Genomic DNA, 18,492 nt, shown 5'->3' with positions numbered 1-18,492 from the left:
ATTTCTTTACACCGAGGAGCAAATTCTTTTCCTTTCTTCCTTCCTTCCTTCCTTCCTTCCTTCCTTCCTTCCTTCCTCCCTCCCTCCCTCCCTCTCTCTCTCTCTCTCTCTCTCTCTCTCTCTCTCTCTCTCTCTCTAAGCTTTAGATGAAATCTCATTATGTAGACCAGGCTAGCCTTGAGTTTGAGGAGATACACTTGCCTTTGCCTCTGGAGTCCTGTGATTAAAGGTTTGCAATTCTCTTCTTGCTTTTTTCTTCCTTCCTTTTTTCTTTTTCTCTTTCTTTCCTTCCTCCTCCTCCTCCTCCTCCTCCTCCTCCTTTTCTTCTTCTTCTTCTTCTTCTTCTTCTTCTTCTTCTTCTTCTTCTTCTTCTTCTTCTTCTTCTTCTTCTTCTTCTTCTTCTTCTTCTTTTCTCCTCTCTCTCTCTCTCTCTCTCTCTCTCTCTCTCTCTCTCTCTCTCTCTCTCTCTCTCTCTCTCTCTCTCCAAGGTCTCCTGTAACTCAGGTTGGCCTCAAACTCAGCACATATCTGAGGGTGACCTAGGATTTTCGTGTTCAGCTTTTATCTCCAGACAGCTGAGATCACAGGCACGTACCATCACACTGAATTATGTGGTTCTAGGACTCTGTGTGCACATCACCAAGTGCTCTAACATCCCCTGGCTCATAGAAAATAAACTGTATGTGACTTCTGCTAACTGTGTCTGAACCATAATGCCTTATGTGAGCATCTGATTTCCTGGAGAGTCTGGAGTTCTGGTACATTCTAGAGGAGACGTACCTTTCTGTGTAACACATTGGAAGTCTAATATGGTAGACAGTACATAGCACATACTCTGACAACATGTGGTAGAAGGAAGAATGTGCGGAGTTGCCCAGTGGGAGGGGACTGGAACTAGCAATTTGCTTACTCTAAACTTAATTCCACAACAGCTCCTCGCTGACCATCTGGCTTCACATCCTTTCTCTGCAACAAATATTAGCCAGGGTTATATAAAGCTCTGAATCAAGTCAGAGCTTACTGTGTCAGCCAACGAACATGGGGATGCTTATGGGGACCCACGATGTAGTGTGTTCACCACTTTTCCTGTTGCTTTGATAAAATACATGACAAGAGCAACTGAAGCAAGGAAGGGTTGATCCTGGCTCACAGTTCAAGGGGAACATTCCTCATGTCAGAGAAGGTGTGGCAGCTGCAGTGGGTAGCTGATCACAGTGTTCCCAAACCCAGGACGCATTCAAATCACAGCCATGCTGTCCACTAGTATATGGTTTTGATCTCAAAAAACAAACAAACAAACAAACAAACAAACAAACAACCCACCCAGAACAGCCAGAAGGATGACACTCAAGTGCCAGCCCCAGCCCCACCAGTCCAAGGTGGCTGACAGAAAGACATTCAAATGCTTGCCCTGGCTAGGCTGGCCTGGGGCAGCAGGATGAAAGATATCCAAAAGCTCACTTTGAGCGCCACCATGATGAGAGAATACGGGTTGGAGAGATGGGAGAGCGAGAGAAAGAGAGGGGCCTGTACACTGGGAAAAGGTGGGACTCAGCATGGAACAGGCGTCTTCACAACCACCTGAGGCCATGGTGATTTCCAGGCAGCGGCTTCTGCCAAAGACTATGTCTAGATACATGGCCCTACGACTGCAGCTGAGGTCTGGGCTGATATCTGTGGCCTGTGTTGCCACCAAAAGCCATCTGAGTGTCAGTGGTTTGAGACCATAATGATGTCTAGGGGAATGCTATGCAAACTGATCTGAGTGGCCTGTGCTGCCACATGGAGCTGTGTAACATCCTGACCCCGACTGCTGCTGAGTTCTGGTTCACGGTCCTGCTACAGCTGGGGTCTGTGTTGATGTTCATGTCCCAAGTTACCATCAAAGGTCATTTGGAGGTCTGTGGTCTGAGCTGCCACCTGAAACCATGTGGCTGTCTGAGCACTGTGCTGAGCTGGCCTCACCCCTAGCCTGGGCAGAGTGAGAGAGCAGGCTCTGGTGATGTAGGTTCTGGAGAGCTGGCCCCGTCAGGGTGAGTGCCCCTTGCCTGCTGCAGCATTGAGTGAGTTAGATGGGGCAGTGCTGGAGAGCTCATCCCCGGTGACGGTGGGTGTGGGAGAGCTGTGGGCTGACCAACTCAGCTACTCCCCAGGCTCAAATCCAGAGCTTTGAGTTGGTTCACCCCAACATCCACCTCATCTAGGATCTGCTGGAGCATGTGAAGGAGCTACTCCTACAAATCCAAAGCTGTAAGACCTCCTTGACTCAGGGCAACAACAGGATATCTGAGAGGAGTATCAATATCAATGTCAGTGTGAATAGTGTGGCAGAAGCCAGAGGCCTTGACAGACCAATGACTCATTGCAACGAACATTTGCAAGTAAAGATGTGTGGCCAAAAGGGTATACTGTGGGACACACCGTGGGGCACACTACCGTTTCCATGATGAGATTCTTTTTTTTTCTTTTTTTTTTTTTGGTTCTTTTTTCCAGAGCTGGGGACCGAACCCAGGGCCTTGCGCTTCCTAGGCAAGCGCTCTACCACTGAGCTAAATTCCCAGCCCTTCTTTTTGGGGAGAAATTGCAAGGATGGACTCTGAGACAAAAGGATGAGAGATGAATGGGATTGGGGTGCATGATGTGAAGCTCACAAAGAATCAATAAAAACTTTAAGAAAATAAGAAAACACAAGCGAGAAAAGGTCATGGTGAGTGACGTTTAACCAGGTGATGTCATTTCACCCACTGTCCCATTGCTTGTGTATTTGACATACTGGTGTCTGTGCTGGCTAGTTATAACTGTCAAGTTGACACAACCTAGCATTATCCGGAAAGAGAGCTTCAGTTGAGGAATGATCTAAACTGGGTTAACCTGTGGGCATGTCTGTGAAGAAAGGTGTTGTCTTCTTGATTAAGGTGGGAAGACCTTCCAAATATGGCTGACACTGTTTCCTGGGCTGGGTTCTAACAATATGAGTGAAGACAGGCAGCTGAGCACAAGCAGCAGGCAGAGGGTGGCGTTGACTGTGGGTCTGGTATTATAACTAGCTGAGACTAGACAGAATTGGCTTCTTGTTTATTTTTCTGAGACAAGGTCTTATATAGCCTACAATGGCTTCACAGGCTCTATGTAGCTGAAAATGACCTTGATCTACTTCTACCTTCGGAGTATTGGGATAGTGGGCACACAATACTACGTACCACTATTCACAGTCCATGTGGTGCTGAGGATTGAACCTGGACCTTACTGGATTAGTTCCCAGTACCAACCAGAGAGGACAAAATTTAACCATTATTATTGTCTTTGGACCAGAAAAAAAATCCATCACTTCTTACTATTATCTTTTTGGAGTATCAATATAGATCAATTTTTAATTTATAGTTCAATACCACTGGGGTATTGTCCTTGTTCATATAAAACACCCCAAATACAGTTCCCCATCTATAAACTCTCATCAGAGTTAGTCTGGCTATTTGGGTCTGGGCAAGGGTTGCATAGTGATGTCAGAGTGTGCCTAGTTTCATTTTTTGAGAGTTGTATGTTTCACATTTGTTCCTGCTACAAGGCTTTTATTGTGTTGTGTTGGTTGTTTGATGGATTTAATATTCTCCTTCCCTCCCTTTCCCCCGGCTCTCATTCACTCTGATACACACACACACACACACACACACACACACACACACACACACACACACACCTCTGTGTGTGTGTGTGTGTACATATAAATGTGTGTGAGTATGTGTATGTATGTGATTATGTGGGTGTTCAAATTCTCTGACTTTTGTATATACCCAGTGACTGTTCAGAACCATAATATTATTGAAAATACCCCACCTCCTCCTTTCTTCCTCCTCTTTTTTCTCCCCTCCTTCTTTTTCATAATTAGGAAGCTAAGTGGCTTTGTTTTTGAAAGTGAAGGAACATTGATGTTTTGGAAGCTTTAACCTTGGGAAATTTCAGACTCTTAGTTTTGTGGTTATTGAAAAATGATGGGTCTACCAGATGTTCTAAAAAGGTCATCTGCATAGGCTTTTACGAACCAACTCCTCTTCCTGTAATGGTTGCTAGCAACCCATAGTAACCAGACTTACAGCAAGGCTCAGTGTCCACCGTGGAAATCTGTGCAGTATAAACAAAAGACTTCCATCTCAGGGAGGGGAATGTCCCTTCAAGCTCCCACTCCCAGTCTTAAGGTAACCAGCACCCCTAGTTTCTTGTGTAGCTTCTGGGACATCTTCTCTGCACATATGAGCTCATTTCTGTGCACACACAAGATTTAATAACCACTCTACTAGTTGCCCTGGCTCATCCACACACTATATTTTTCAGCTTTTCAAATCTGAGAATTCTTTTCAGGAACTTAATGACACAATATGAGTATCTGTTAACTTGTTAAAATATTCCTTATTCAGGCTGGAGAGATGACTCAGTGGTTAAGAGCACCAACTGCTCTTCCAGAGGTCCTGAGTTCAATTCCCAGCAAGCACATGGTGACTCACAACCATCTGTAATGGATTCTGGTCTATCTGAAGACAGCTACAGTGTGCTCAAATACGTTAGATAAATAAAATCTTAAAAACAAACAAACAAAACACTCCTTATTCATGAATGCTCCGGCGGTTAAGTTTTTTTTTTTTTTTTTTGTAAGTGACATGTGTGGCACCCGGAAGACAATTTTAAATAGTCAGCTCTCCCCTTCCTGTATGTTCGGGGGATTGACCTCATGACTTGTCAGAGACCCTTGTTTAATTTTTTAAATGTAGGATCTCACTGTAGAGGGCAAGCTAGCCTAGAACTTTCTATATAGCCCAGGCTGGCCTCAAACTCAGAGTTGTCCTGTCATGGGCTCATGAGTGCTGGGATCCCTGGTGAGTACACCATACCTGATTTGGTGGTGAGAGTAGGGCAGGTCTGGGTCACACCCCTCGGTCTATTCAGAGATTTGATTGAGCTATGCTGTCAGCCCTGAGCTTCCTCTCCTAGTGTCATCTAGCTTCTAATGTGTTAGGCAGCCAACTTCTGTGGATTGGGCTTTGTAGATTTCCTTGACCATTGTGTTCTTTGTCCAGGTTCCCATGTTTCTTATTACTTGGCTGTGTTTTCTGTGGGAGAGTGGAAGGGGAGAGAGACAGAAGCTCTGTTGTGACATTTAGCTTTTATTCCCTGAGTGACAGTGTTAATGGCTGTCTTAGGGTTTTACTGCTGTGAAGAGACACCATGACCAAGGCAAGTGTTATAAAGACAACATTTAATTGGGGCTGGCTTACAGGTTCAGAGGTTCAATCCATTATCATCAAGGCGGGAGCATGGCAGTGTCTAGGCAGGCATGGTGCAGGAGGAGCTGAGAGTTCCACATCTTCATTTGAAGGCTGCTAGTGGAAGACTGACTTCCAGGCAGCTAGGGTGAGGGTCTTAAGCCCATTTGTACAGTGACACACCTATTCCAACAGGGCCACACCTCCTAATAGTGCCATTCTCTGGGCTGAGCATATGCATCACTGCCTGGCCCCCCATAAGCTTGTTCAAACACATGAGTCCATTGCAAGGGGGGGGGGTTCATACCTAAACACAGCATAACGCAGAATATATTTAGTCCAACTTCCAAGGTCCTCATAGTCTACAGCAGTCTCAACAATGTTAAAAGTCCAAAGTCTCTTCTGAGATTCATCCAATCACTTAACTGTAATCCCCAAAGCAGGACACCAGCCGGACAAACTCCAAACTCGGCATCTCCATGTCTGGTGTCAAAGCAGTCTTCAGATCTCCACCTCCTTTTTCGTCTTTGTCGACTATGACGCATTTCTTTCACCTGGGCTGGTTCTACTTCCTGTTAGCAGCTTTGCTCAGCCGATAGCCCATGACTCTGGTATCTCGAACATCTTAGGGTCTCTAAGACAACTTCAGTGTTACAACTTCTTTTTTCAATGTCTGGGATCCACACATGATCTTCTAGGCTCCTCCAAAAGGCTGGTGTCACTTCTCTAGCTCTGCCCTCTCTGTAGCACTCAGGTTGACCCACTCCACTGCTGCTGCTGTTCTTGGCGATCATCCCATGGTACTGGCATCTCCAATACGCTGGGGTCTTCTGCTGCAACTAGGCTTCACCAATAGGCTCTATTCATGGTGCCAAGCCTCAAATCTTTTGTATGACTCCTTCAGTCCTTGGCTCTCAACTGCAACTGAGGCTGCACCTTCACCAGTGCCCTTCCATGGCCTCTCACAGTGCCAAGCCTCAGCTGCTCTTCATGACCCCTTCGTGCCTTCAAAACCAGTACCACCTGGGTGACTCCTACACACTACCAAGTGCAGCTGCAGCATGAGGTACAACCTTGGCTATCTCTGGAACACAGCTTCTTTGTGCTCTCAGAAAACACTTCCCAGAAGATTTCACCTCAGTGATGCTCGTTTCTTCTTAATCACCGCTAATTTCTTAGCTCCAGCTAACCAGCATCAATTGTCCCAGTAGTTTCTTCTCCTCTTGAATATAAAGCCAGAGCCACATGGCTGAAACTGGTGAGTTCTGCTGCTTGCAGGGGATAGAACATGGCCCCCTTTTTCTATTACATTATCACTAGCTTCTTCTTTTATTTTTTTAAATTATTTATTTTATGTATATGAGTTTTGTAGCTGTCTTGAGACACACCAGAAGACAGCATCTGATCCCATTACAGATAGTTGTGAGCCATCATGTGGGTGCTGGGAATTGAACTCAGGTCCTCTGGATGGTGCTCTTAACCACTGAACCATCTCTCCAGCCCCCAGGCTTCCTCTTTTCTAACTCCTTCACTGCCTAAGCTTGGCTGTCTTGGATCTTGCTCCGTAGACTGACTTTGAACTCAGAGGTCTGCATGCCTGTCTCCTAAGCACTGGGATTAAAGATGTGGCCCACTAAGCCTGGGTTTAAGCTTTTCTTCACCTAGAACTTGATCTGTTCTAGGCTGGCCTTGAACTCAGAGGTCTGATTATTTTTGCCTCCTGGGATTAAAGGCTTGTACCACCATGCCTGGACCTAAATTTAGCTGGGTGGAATCTTGCCCCAAGGTCACCACTCCCTTAATTCAATTTAATATCTTTGAACACTGGATTCAGCTCCCTTTCACTTCCTGGTGCCCCTTTCATGCCCAAACCATATATTTTATATTTTCCCTTTCTCAGCCTGCTACGCTTGTTTAAAATACTCTTCATGAGACTTAACTGGAGAACAATATGATGCATGTTTCTGAGACTTCCTTTGTCAGTGCAACTAATCTGAGTCTTTTTACCTTAGACTCAGGCAAACTCTTCAGACAAGGGCAAAAAGTAGCCACATTCTTCACCAAAATACCTTAAAACCAATCTCTAGTCCACATATTGAAATTCTTCACTGACACCTCTTAGACCAGGTCTGCACAATTCAAATCACTCACAGCAACGAAGTCTTCCATATTCCTGCTAGGACAGCCCATTAAGCCCCACTTAAAGCATTCCAGTGCTTTCCAAATCCAAAGTCTCAAAATCCACGTTCTTCCAAACAAAAGCATGGTCAGGCCTATCACAGCAATACCCAGTCCTTGGTACCAACTTCTGTCTTAGGGTTTTACTGCTGTGAAGAGACACCATGACCGAGGCAACTCTTATAAAGACAACATTTAATTGGATCTGGCTTACAGGTTCAGGGGTTCAGTCCATTATCATCAAAGTGGGAGCATGGCAGTGTCTAGGCAGGCATGGTGCAGGCAGAGCTGAGAGTTCTACACCTTCATCTGAAGGCTGCTAGTGCAAGACTAACTTCTAGGCAGCTAGGGTGAGGGTCTTAAGCCCCCCGCCTATAGTGACACACTTACTCCACCAAGGCCACAACCTCTAATAGTGTCACTCCCTGGGCTGAGCATATGCAAACCATAACAATAGTCCTCTAAGGACTTTGGTTAAACTCAAATGAGTGAATACTCTTCTAGCCCCATTTCCTAAGTCAAGTTGTTAAAAAACCATTCAGTGGGTTTCTCTTCATGGTATAGTTGTCTAATGTACTTTTGGAGCCAACAAGATGACTCAGTGGACATCTGCCACCCAGAATGAAGACTGGAGCATGAGTCTCAGGCCCAGAGGGTGACTCCCACAAGTTAGCTGCAACTCCCACAACTGTGCACACAAAATTACTAGAATGAAAATGATTTTCAGAATGTATGACAGCAACTTTATATCAGAGATATTCAGGGTATGGTGCGCAGTGCCAGGCCAAGAGGAACAACCTTGGCAGACAACATTCACGCCATCTTGTCCTAGTGCTGATAGCTTTAGCTTTTAGTTTTGGGAAGGGAGTCAGGCAAGAAAGTCAGTCATTCTTCCAGGTCACCCATGCTAGTTTTAGGCATTGCTCATTAAAGTGGGTTCTTTTCTTGGACCTTTAATATCCCATATGATATTAACATCTCCCTCACATGAGTCTATTCCAGGACTTGGAACACTTTAATAAGAATTAGATGGTAAAAATACATGACGACAGCTCAGTTCTGATACATACCGTGGAAGCCGCCACCCGTACACAATCTGTGAATGACTAGGTGTGTCAGTTACTCTTCACTGTGCTTTGGTCACACGTCTAAACCACAGTAAGGAACAAAAGCAGCAGAAAGGAAGGCTTATTTGGGCTTGCAGTTTGAGGTATAACTCATTGTGGTCAGGAAATTGAGGCGGCAGGATGTTTGTGCATGTGTGCTTACGTGTGTCTGTGAGTAGGGACACACATGTATGTGTGTGTGCAGAGATCAGAAGTCAACCTTAGTTGTCATTTCTCAGGTTACCGCCCCTCTTGTTTCTTGAGACAGGGTCTCTCACAGGCCTGGAGCTTGCCAAGTAGGCCAGGCTGGCTGACCCATGACCCCGCCATGGTCTGCTTGTCTCCACCCCCCATCCCTAGCCTTTTGATGTGGGTGGATTCTGGGGGCACATACCGTAGATCCTCATGCTCTCTTGCAAGCACTTTATTAACTGAGCCATCTCTCCAGCTCTACACAGCGCTGACTTATTCTTTTTCCCCTTCGGGAATTTAATACAACATATTTTGATCATATTCTTAAGAATGTGTTCCTTAAGCAGTTTCCCCCTCTCCACTGAAGCAAAAATCCTACCACTAACTTTGTAGTAGTTGATAATCTTGTTCAAGAGGGGCAGAAGATGGACGCTATTAAAGATTCTGTTGGAGTGAGTTAAAGCATAGAAAAATAGGCCCCCTACCACCTTCTTTGGGCCTAGCTCTTTTGAATCCCAGCTTCCAGCAAGCAAGAGAGGAGAGCCTGCCTCTGATGCCCAGTGATGGAGAAGTGGCTCTCCAGGGTGGGCTTGTTCCCCAGCTGTGGGGGAGGTGCTTGCTAGGCCTCTGAGTGATAGAGGCAGTCTAATTAAACTGGGATTGATTTATTAACGGAGTTCTACTGCTCACATAATTTAACAACTCTGAGGTGTTATGGGGCCTGGGGTATCGCTAAAAAAAAAAGCGTGCTAAGGCTCAAGATAATTATTGCCTGGCTTTGGAGAGGATGACAGATGGGTCCTCATTGTCTGTAAATCTCGCTGGTGATTGAAGCTGGATTCTTTGTTGGGTGTTGTGTAGGGGTTCTTGCTGTTGGTCCTTGGCGGCTCCCTTCTGCATTTCTGAGGCCCTTTGTCTCTCTCTCTCTCTCTCTGCTGAGAAGACCCTCCCTCCAAGCCCCTGCTTACTCAGCTGCTGGCTTGCCTTTGGCTTGGCCTGAACAATGAGTCTCCTGGGTCCCCTTCAGTTTCCAGCTGCCTTTCTGTTTGAATTTATTTTCGGCCAACATTCTGGTCTGGTTTGACTTAGTTTTAAAAAAAAATATCTGGCCTTTTTAACCAGGCCTGTATAAATATTTATTTAAGACTTATGCTGTGTGCCTTCTGTGATATAGCTGTTAGGGATTCCCTTAACATATAAATAAATGACAGTCTGCCTTAGGACAGGCAAACTCCGAGAGAGAGTCAGGTCTGCGGACAAGGAGTGACGTCCTGCTGGTGTTTGTTGTTTGGATATGTGGCCCACAATCACACTCCCGGGAAATCTGCACCATTAGCAACCTGCTCATGTAGACCATAGGTCCCAGAAACCTTCATGTAATAACAGCTTCCATAACCGTGTGCTTTCCTGTCAGACTAAAGCACTCGTGGGCCTGGATGTGTTTGAATGCTCCTGCCAGCTCATTTAGGACCTTAGCTTATCTTTGTATGACACAGACAGGTTCCCTCCCCCCCCCCAAATAAAATATAACATCTGATTTGAATGATTACATATGATGATTGCAGAAAATGTAGAAAACGTGAAAAAAATGTAGGAAAAGGAAACCCTTCGAAAATTCCCATCCGTCAAAGATTATATCACTCGAGGGGACCAACAACAGACAAAGAAACCATCCCACCTAAGACTACGGTGGCGAACCAGTGCATTGTATGGAGTTACCTAGGAAAGCATTGGGACTCACAGCCAGCTACGTTACTGAAAAGTCTACCCCAGCATGGGTGAATCCATGCAAAAGTGGCATCTTAGGGTTCTGTTTCCCTTCCGCCCCATGGCACCCACCTTGAGAAGAACAGCCATCTTAGGAAAGCCTTGCTTCGCAGCTACCCACACAGCCCTCTCAGGAGCCTTCAGTGTTCTGTGTAGCTGATGCAGCCCATGTCCATCCTTCCATCCTTCACAGTTGAGTCAGCTCCTGGCTTGCAGTCAGCATCTTGGCTTTGTGTGGTGCTTTCTTACACACCCCTGGAGCTCCTTGGGACCTCTTCTGTGCCTCCACTGGTCACCCTGGAACAGGCCTGCTCTCCAAACAACTCATTCTCGCTTGAGCGAGATCGGAAATGCCCCTGTGCAAACCTTTCAGTTTGGTGGTTAGGGAGATGGCTCCTGGTGGTCACGTGCTTATTCCACAGCAATAGGAGCTAAATTTGATCCCCAGAACACAAAGAAAAGTTGTGTTCTTGAGGTCTCAGTGCTGGACAGGCAGAGACTGGAACATCCCTGGGGCTTGTAGACAAGACAACCTAGTCTACTTGGCAAGCGTCAGACCAGTGAGAGACCTTTGCTTATAAAGCAAGGCGAGCCAGGTGGTAGCGCCTGCTTTTAATCCCAGCACTTGGGGGGCAGAAGTTGGCAGAGCTCTCTGAGTCTACAGAGTGAATACAGGATAGCCAGAGCTACACGGAGAAACTCTGTCTCAAAAACCAAACCAAACCAGAGTGAATACAGGATAGCCAGAGCTACACGGAGAAACTCTGTCTCAAAAACCAAACCAAACCAAACCAAACCAACCAACCAAACAAACAAACAAAAATCCTCAAAACAAAAACAGAAGATAGACAACTCTCAAAGAATAATATTGGGGTTTTAGCTCCAACTTCCACACGTGTACTCATGTACCTGCATACATACATACATACATTCATACATACATACACACATGCATGCATGCATACATACATACATACACACAAAGAAAGAAAGAACGAAAGAAAGAATGAATGAATGAAAGAAAGAAAGACAGACAGAAAGAAAGACAGAAAGAAAGGAAGCCCCTTGGTGTGATTTTTTTTATTTTTAAACACAGGAACAAGAGCCATCTGAATCTTTCTGCCCTCTTCTGTTGGATTAATTCTTATCCTAGAATCAGGACATACTATGATTCTGTTGTGGGCCAAAGGAAATGAACTTATTTCTTGACACACTTGATAAACTCCTCCGAGGCTACTGAGCTCTTGGGTGTGATTCTGGGGCTAATGACTGTTTACAGTTTTTAGCAGCCTGAATGGAGGAGCTGGCCACAGTGGGAAGCTGTGAGAGGGCACGGAGGCTCCATGGAGGACCCTTCAGAGGACTCTCCACTCTCCGTGCAATTTTGGCATTTTCCCCGTTGCATGCCATCAAGGAATTAGATGGAGGTGATTCTTAAGTAACACATCCTGAAGGACCCTGAGTTCATTAGGACCCTGCTGGCTCCCAGTGCCCTGCAGCATGAATAATAATTAATAATATTAATATTCCGTATGATCCTATCCATGATCCATCCGCCTGGCAGGCTTAGCTCACGCATGTTAGTGGGGCTTCCCAGTGTAGTTCTGAGAGTGAAATCATGGTGTTCTCTATCCCCCTTGGTATGTATGTGTATGTATGTGTGTATACTTGTGTGTATGGTTGTATTCTAGAATACATGTACATACAAACACAAGTGTATGTATAGGCCACAGAGCAGCTTTTGAAGGTGTGACACATTTTTAAAAAATACTTACATTATTTCTATTCATCTGTATGTGTGTGCGCTAGTGCCCACAGAGGCCAGAAGAGGGTGTCCGATCCATTGGAGCTGGACACAACAGGTGATTGTGAGCCACCTAACATGGGTACTACTGACATAGGAACAGAATTTAGATCCTCTGAAGAAACAGCGAGTGGTTTTAATCTTCTCCAAACTTGTTTTTTGAGACAGGGTCAATTGCTATGGCTTGGAGGCTAACAAGTAGTCCAGGCTGATCTGACATGGAGCCCCAGAGAGCCACTTGTCCCCATCTCCCCAGCACTGGAATTATAATTGTGTTACCATGCCTGGCTTTCCCCCTTGGGTTCTTTTTTTTTTTTTTTTTTTTCCGGAGCTGGGGATCGAACCCAGGGCCTTGCGCTTGCTAGGCAAGCGCTCTACCACTGAGCTAAATCCCCAAGCCCCTCCCCCTTGGGTTCTAGGGTTGAAGTCATGCTCTTACTCTTGCAAGGCAAGCATTGAATCCACTGAACCCCCTCCCCAGCCAACAGTACTTGTTTGATTACAGACCTGGGGTAAGGGTCCTTATATGTCTCATCATATTAATTTGGGCCTTCCATGTAAAGACCTAGTATTACCAAAGGACTCAAGTACAGGCATTTTGAAGTCACAGTTCAACATCTGACAATCAGGTGGCTTTGTGGTGCACATGGGGGCCTTTTAAGTGTGCACACCTATTGCACCAAGGCCAGTGAGAACGGACGGATTCAGAGTAGACATCCAGCAAGCTTGATGGTGTAGGCAGCAGGATTCAGGCTTCAGCTTCACTTTGAAGACTTGGTTTCTACTTCTCTGCTTCTGGTTTCTCAGTTTTCAAAGACAGAGAAGCTGGGCGATTGACAAATGCTTAATTGTTTGTTTTGTTTTGTTTGTTCCTTTTGTTTTTCCTGAAGTTGGCCCTTGGATGCTTCAGAACACAGTGGGAGGGGGTGTTGTCCTAGAGTTTGAAAGTAATTTCTCCTTCTTTTTGAACTCTCAGATTTTTAGACGATGATGTTAAAATTTTTATGATTCTCTTGGAACTCTCCCCTGGCGTTGAAAAGGCTGTATCTGACGAACTCGCAAACGAAACACGTGACCCACGGGGCTGCCTATCTGAATGGTGTTTTCTTTCTTTTTAGCTGTCTCCGTCATGAGGTACAGCGCCTCTGCCTTCGGGTTTGCAGTAAGTAGCCTGAAACATACTCGCCATCGTGAGATTCCGCACCCTTTCCCCAGAAGCCATGACTCTCACTTCAGTCACGAAACAGACCGGTGCTTAGCCGATGAGGGTGGAGAAGTGTCACTTTAGTGACAACTTCTGTGAAAATGACAGCGTAGTAGAATTAAAGGCGTCAGCATGGGATGTGTCTCAAGTACACATCCAGTGAGCTCATGTTCTGTACAGGGGTTGGAGAGGATGTTTCGGGAAGGTTATCTCATTGTCCCCTTCTGGGTTGCATGCTGGCCCGGCACACCTGGGTGGTGCATATGATGGTGTAGACAGAGACATTGGGAGCTGAGGAAGATTGCGGTTCACACTAGACGTCAGTCGATCTGTAGCCCTGCTAAGGGGAGCTGAGTTTTCTGCCTGTCTCCTGGTGGACATAGGTCCGTGGAGGCAGGTATGCTGAAAACCTGAGTGCCTCCACAGTGTGGCTTTGAGGGTGTTGCAAGTTCTTTTAAGAGTCTTATGAAGGATATAAACAGTCCAAAAATTACAAATGAGCATACTGGTAACCAGAACACAAGCTACATATACACACACACCCAGAAATAAATACTCAATGTATACACACAGAAACAGATACATATACAATACAGAACCAGACATATACAACACATACACACACATAGCATAGACACACATTCACCTAGAAGTAAATATACAACATAGACACACATGTGTGAACACACACAATATATATATGTATATATACATATACAACATATACAGACTCAGAAACCGCCCCCCTCTCTGGTTATCTCAAAGGCATAGAACTTTCTATATGATATCAGACTGTTGGTATACTTCTTAGACCTTCTGAACCTAGCTAGAACAGTTCTAGTGATGCCAGAATTAGAATTATACCCGTTTTTTTTACTTACTATGTATAAGAAAATGCCAATGTCATCTTGCCTGTCATAAGATAAATAATTTCATGTATTTTCAGGAAATAGTACTTCCCATTCTAATCCCCTTTCCCATATCTCCAGGGTGCTGGGATCCTGGGGCTCTGAGAACAGAGCCATCCATACAAGGGTCACAGTGTGTAATGCCCAGGGTTCCACCATGGAGTCCAAGTGGCAGCAAGAAACATGCAGAACTGTACTTACTCAAAGATGCTTATTCACACCCTCTGCTCACTGCGCAGTTGGCCAGTGTGCTCATGGTTGTGCCTTGCCGAGCTGAGCACCACTAATGTCCTGTTTCCTTCTCTAGTTTGATGCCATCCTGGATGTGCTGTCCTCGGCCATTGTCCTCTGGCGTTACAGCAACGCAGCCGCCGTGCACTCTGCTCACAGGGAGTATATGTAAGTGGATTCTTCTTCCAGATTGCAGGAGCCTCAAACGAAGGCTTTGCCATCACCGGCAGCACAAATCCTTCTTCACTCTTTGTCCTGATGTTGACAAAAGGGTACAAAGTGCCTTTGATGTTAGCTGGTGTACTGTCAGCAGGTCTTTCCTGGGATGGTCACAGGGACACATAGAATCTTTAGAATTTGTTCTGTTCCCTGACCTGTAATCTAGGGTAAATATTTTCTTTTCTGTTCCTCTATTCATCTACTTGTCCATCTGTCCATTCTTCAAACGTCTATCCACTCTCCAATCTGTCTGTCCATCTGTCTGTCTATCCATCCACCCATTTATCCATCCATCCACCCACCCACCCACCCAATGCAGAATTATCTATGGGTCTTGGATTTTAATTCTGTCTAGGAGTATAAAGAGAAAGTGTTGTGCTTGCTTTCCCTCTATTTTAGAGTTAATAATTCCAAATTTGATTCATGTCTCCAAAAATAAGTTAAGTTCTTTCTAATTTTCTTTCTTTTTTTTAAAATCTTATTTCCTTTCTGTTAAAATGCTTTTGGTACATACTTAAGTCACAAGCTAATTATTGTGGCTTTTCTGGAGAGTTGAAATCTCTGTGAACATTCACCAGGTAGCCTACTGGTTTCCCCAGGCCAAGGCTGATGATAAGAAGTGTCTTTAATTTCATTGTTTCCATTTTTTATTTGTATATGTGTGTTTATGTGGGTACAAGTGCATGTACACAGTGCAGGTGGTGTGTGTGTGTGTGTGTGTGTGTGTGTGTGTGTGTGTGTCTGTGCATTCCAAGGGTAGAGGTCAACCACAGGTGTTATTCCTCAGGTGACATCCACCTTGTTTTTTGAGACAAGGTGACAATCAATCTCTCTCTTACACACACACACACACACACACACACACACACACACACACACACACATCTTAAAAACTTTGACTTAATTTTTGAGATTGTAATATAATTACATTCATTTCCCCTCTCTCTCCTTTCTCCAAACCCTCTCATAGCTCACCTACAAAGCTAAACTGGCTGACCAGTGAGTCTCGGGAGTTTGCCTAGTTCCACCTCCCCTGTCTTGGACTATAAACATGGGCTACCCCATTTGGCCTTCTTAGGAGGGTCCATATACTTCTGTGGCAAGCACATCCCCAACTGAGCCATCTTACCAGCTCTGGTTTCACTGTTTTTAAAGATCCCCAAATAGATAGATTAAAAATTGAGTCAGTTACCTACAGTGCAGAGATGAAGGTGACTCCTTGGGTGGTTGTTCTTTGGATAACGATCATGAATTCACTTGGAGATTCCTGATTTAAGGATTAAGCCGTACTTATAATCCTCTATATCACCGGCTTTAGTTAACATTTTAATCTCCGGTTAAAAATTCATGAGATCACTGCTGGCTGGGAATATATTTGCATATTAATGAGCACAAACAAGCAATGAGGAATACAATTAGAAAAACCTTCCGCTTGCAGCTAGTTTCTAGAGAGTAATGTTGGAGGGAACTGAGTCATATCCAACTGGCTTCTAGAGAAGGTCCGTTCTCTTACTTTTATGATTTGAAATCATAGCCTCAGAGTGACTCTTGATTTGGAATCGCCAGTATAGAAGATGGTCACCCTCTTGCATTTGGCCACATGAAAATGGAGTGTGTAATGTTTCTACCTCACCACAGTGTGTGGCCTTCATGGTTTCTTTTGCTGAATTAAAAACAGTAACAGCAACAACAACAACAACTCTTTTACAAAACTCACATGGTTTAAACTTTGACTTTTTTGGTATGACGTTCATGCGTGTGCAAGTGTACATGTGTGTGCACACCTGTGTGTGAAGCGTAGAGACAGAGTATAGCCTTGCATGTTGTTACTTGGGAGCCTTCCTTTGTTATTACCAGACATGGAACCTCACTAGCTTGAAGCTCACCAAGTAGATTAATTGGTTGAGCGCTGAGCCCAGCGAGCTTCCTGTTTCTACCTCCCCAGCACTGGGATGGCAAGTGTGTACCACCACATCCCCTCCCTTTTTTTTTTTTTACAAAAGCATTCTGAAAACTGAACTCTTGCCCTTATGCTCCTGCGACACACATTTTCCCCAATGAGCCATCTCCCCAGCTCTCAAACTGATCACTTTTTAGTGTGCATACTTCAGTGGTCTTAAGTATATTCATGCCATTGTGAACCAGCCTTGTCATCCTGCAAAATCGCACTTGATTGTAGCCCAGAAGTCTGAGAAGCAAGTCCCCTTGCAAGAGAGAAAGTCTATACTCATTGAATATTCCCATTACTTCTCCCCCAGGCCCTGGTAACACCATGTTACCATCTGTTTCCATGACTCAGATTACATTAGGTAACTCAGAAACGCAGTTACACGGTGTGGTGAGAACTATCCTGGGAAGGACAAGTATCTACCCACTCCACACAAGGAGTGAACCAGTGAGTGCGATTGGGGTTCCTAATGGGACCATGAACAACCTGTGCATGACTTAAACCACCACAATGAATCCTATCAACTTGAAAGGCTCTAGAATCACCAAAGAGACAGTTTCTGAATGTGTCTGTGAGAGAATTCCTGATCTCCTTAACTGAGATGTGAAGACCCGCCCTAAATGTTGGGAGCACCACCCCATGATCTGGACTGTACACTAACCACCAGTACCCTACGCTCTCTGCTTCTGTACTGTGGACACAATGTCACTAACCGCCTTCCTGTCCTGCTGCTATAACTTACCCACCATGACGGGCAGCACTCCGCAACCGTGAACCAAAATAAACTACGCCTTCTTAAGTTGTTTTTGCGAGGTATTTTGTCACAGCATCGAGAAAAATACCTAATAGACTACCCAAGAAAAATCCTCCCCCTCCCCCAGCAATAGTTAACTTATATCCTCCAAGAAGGGCAGGGCACCATGAATCCTTCCCTGCCTCCATTACTTGGTATTAATGGCCCAGTGTAACACAGGCTTCCTTCCTGCACAGTGTCACAGGTGCTAAGAGCTCAAGAGGGTGACACATCATGCCTGAGTGTGTCATGTGGGTACCTTTGGAGGTCAGAGAGGTCATCGGATTGCCTGGAACAGAGTTGAAGTTGGGTGTGGCCTGCCATCTGCACGGTGGGAATAAAACCCAAGTGCTCTGGAAGAATGTTCAAGGGACAGCATGTGACCCCTACGGGAGAGCATTCTACAGCACGCAGTTCTTGTCCCTGGCTTTCCTCAGCATGTGCTGTCCAGGTTTATCCACCTTGTAGAGTGTGCACAGTCTCCTCTTCTTTGCCAGCTGGCTAATGTTCAGTGTGGTATATCTATTCCATTCCATCCATCATCAGACATTTCTATTGTGTCTACCCTTTTGTGACCAGGACCCACTCTGCTGTATAGCAGTGTGTCTGTGTCTCACTCAAAACTAGTTTCCAGTTCCTCTGGAACATGGCCAGTCTTCTAAACTTCTTTCCCCTCTGAGGAAACTTCATACTTTGCCAAAGCATTTGTATCATCCTAAAATCCTGCCAATTAGTAAAAACAAAAACAAGAAACCCCCTCCACATTGTATTGGTTACTTTAAACATTTTAAACAATTTAAATTGCATATGTGTATACCTCTGTCAAGGAACTGCACACAGCAAGTACAGTACCTCCAGACATGAGAAGACAGTGATGGAGTCCTCGA

At 45.1% G+C, this 18,492-nt stretch overlaps 1 protein-coding gene across 2 annotated transcripts in view; it reads left to right on the top strand.

Annotated features, from left to right (window-relative positions):
- Tmem163 (transmembrane protein 163) overlaps positions 1 to 18,492 on the top strand; it is a 174,197-nt gene that overhangs the window by 102,867 nt on the left and 52,838 nt on the right. For both annotated transcript variants that reach the window (XM_087581154.1, NM_001110763.2), the window contains 2 exon segments: positions 13,421 to 13,464; positions 14,722 to 14,813. In XM_087581154.1, coding sequence (XP_087437280.1) covers positions 13,421 to 13,464; positions 14,722 to 14,813 — 136 coding nt within the window.

Source organism: Rattus norvegicus, chromosome 13 (assembly GCF_021556685.1).
Source record: "Rattus norvegicus strain SHRSP/BbbUtx chromosome 13, alternate assembly SHRSP_T2T, whole genome shotgun sequence".
NCBI classification, from domain to species: Eukaryota; Metazoa; Chordata; class Mammalia; order Rodentia; family Muridae; genus Rattus; species Rattus norvegicus.
The sequence above is the reverse complement of the archived record's forward strand: the minus strand, read 5'-3'. Positions and strand labels throughout refer to the sequence as shown.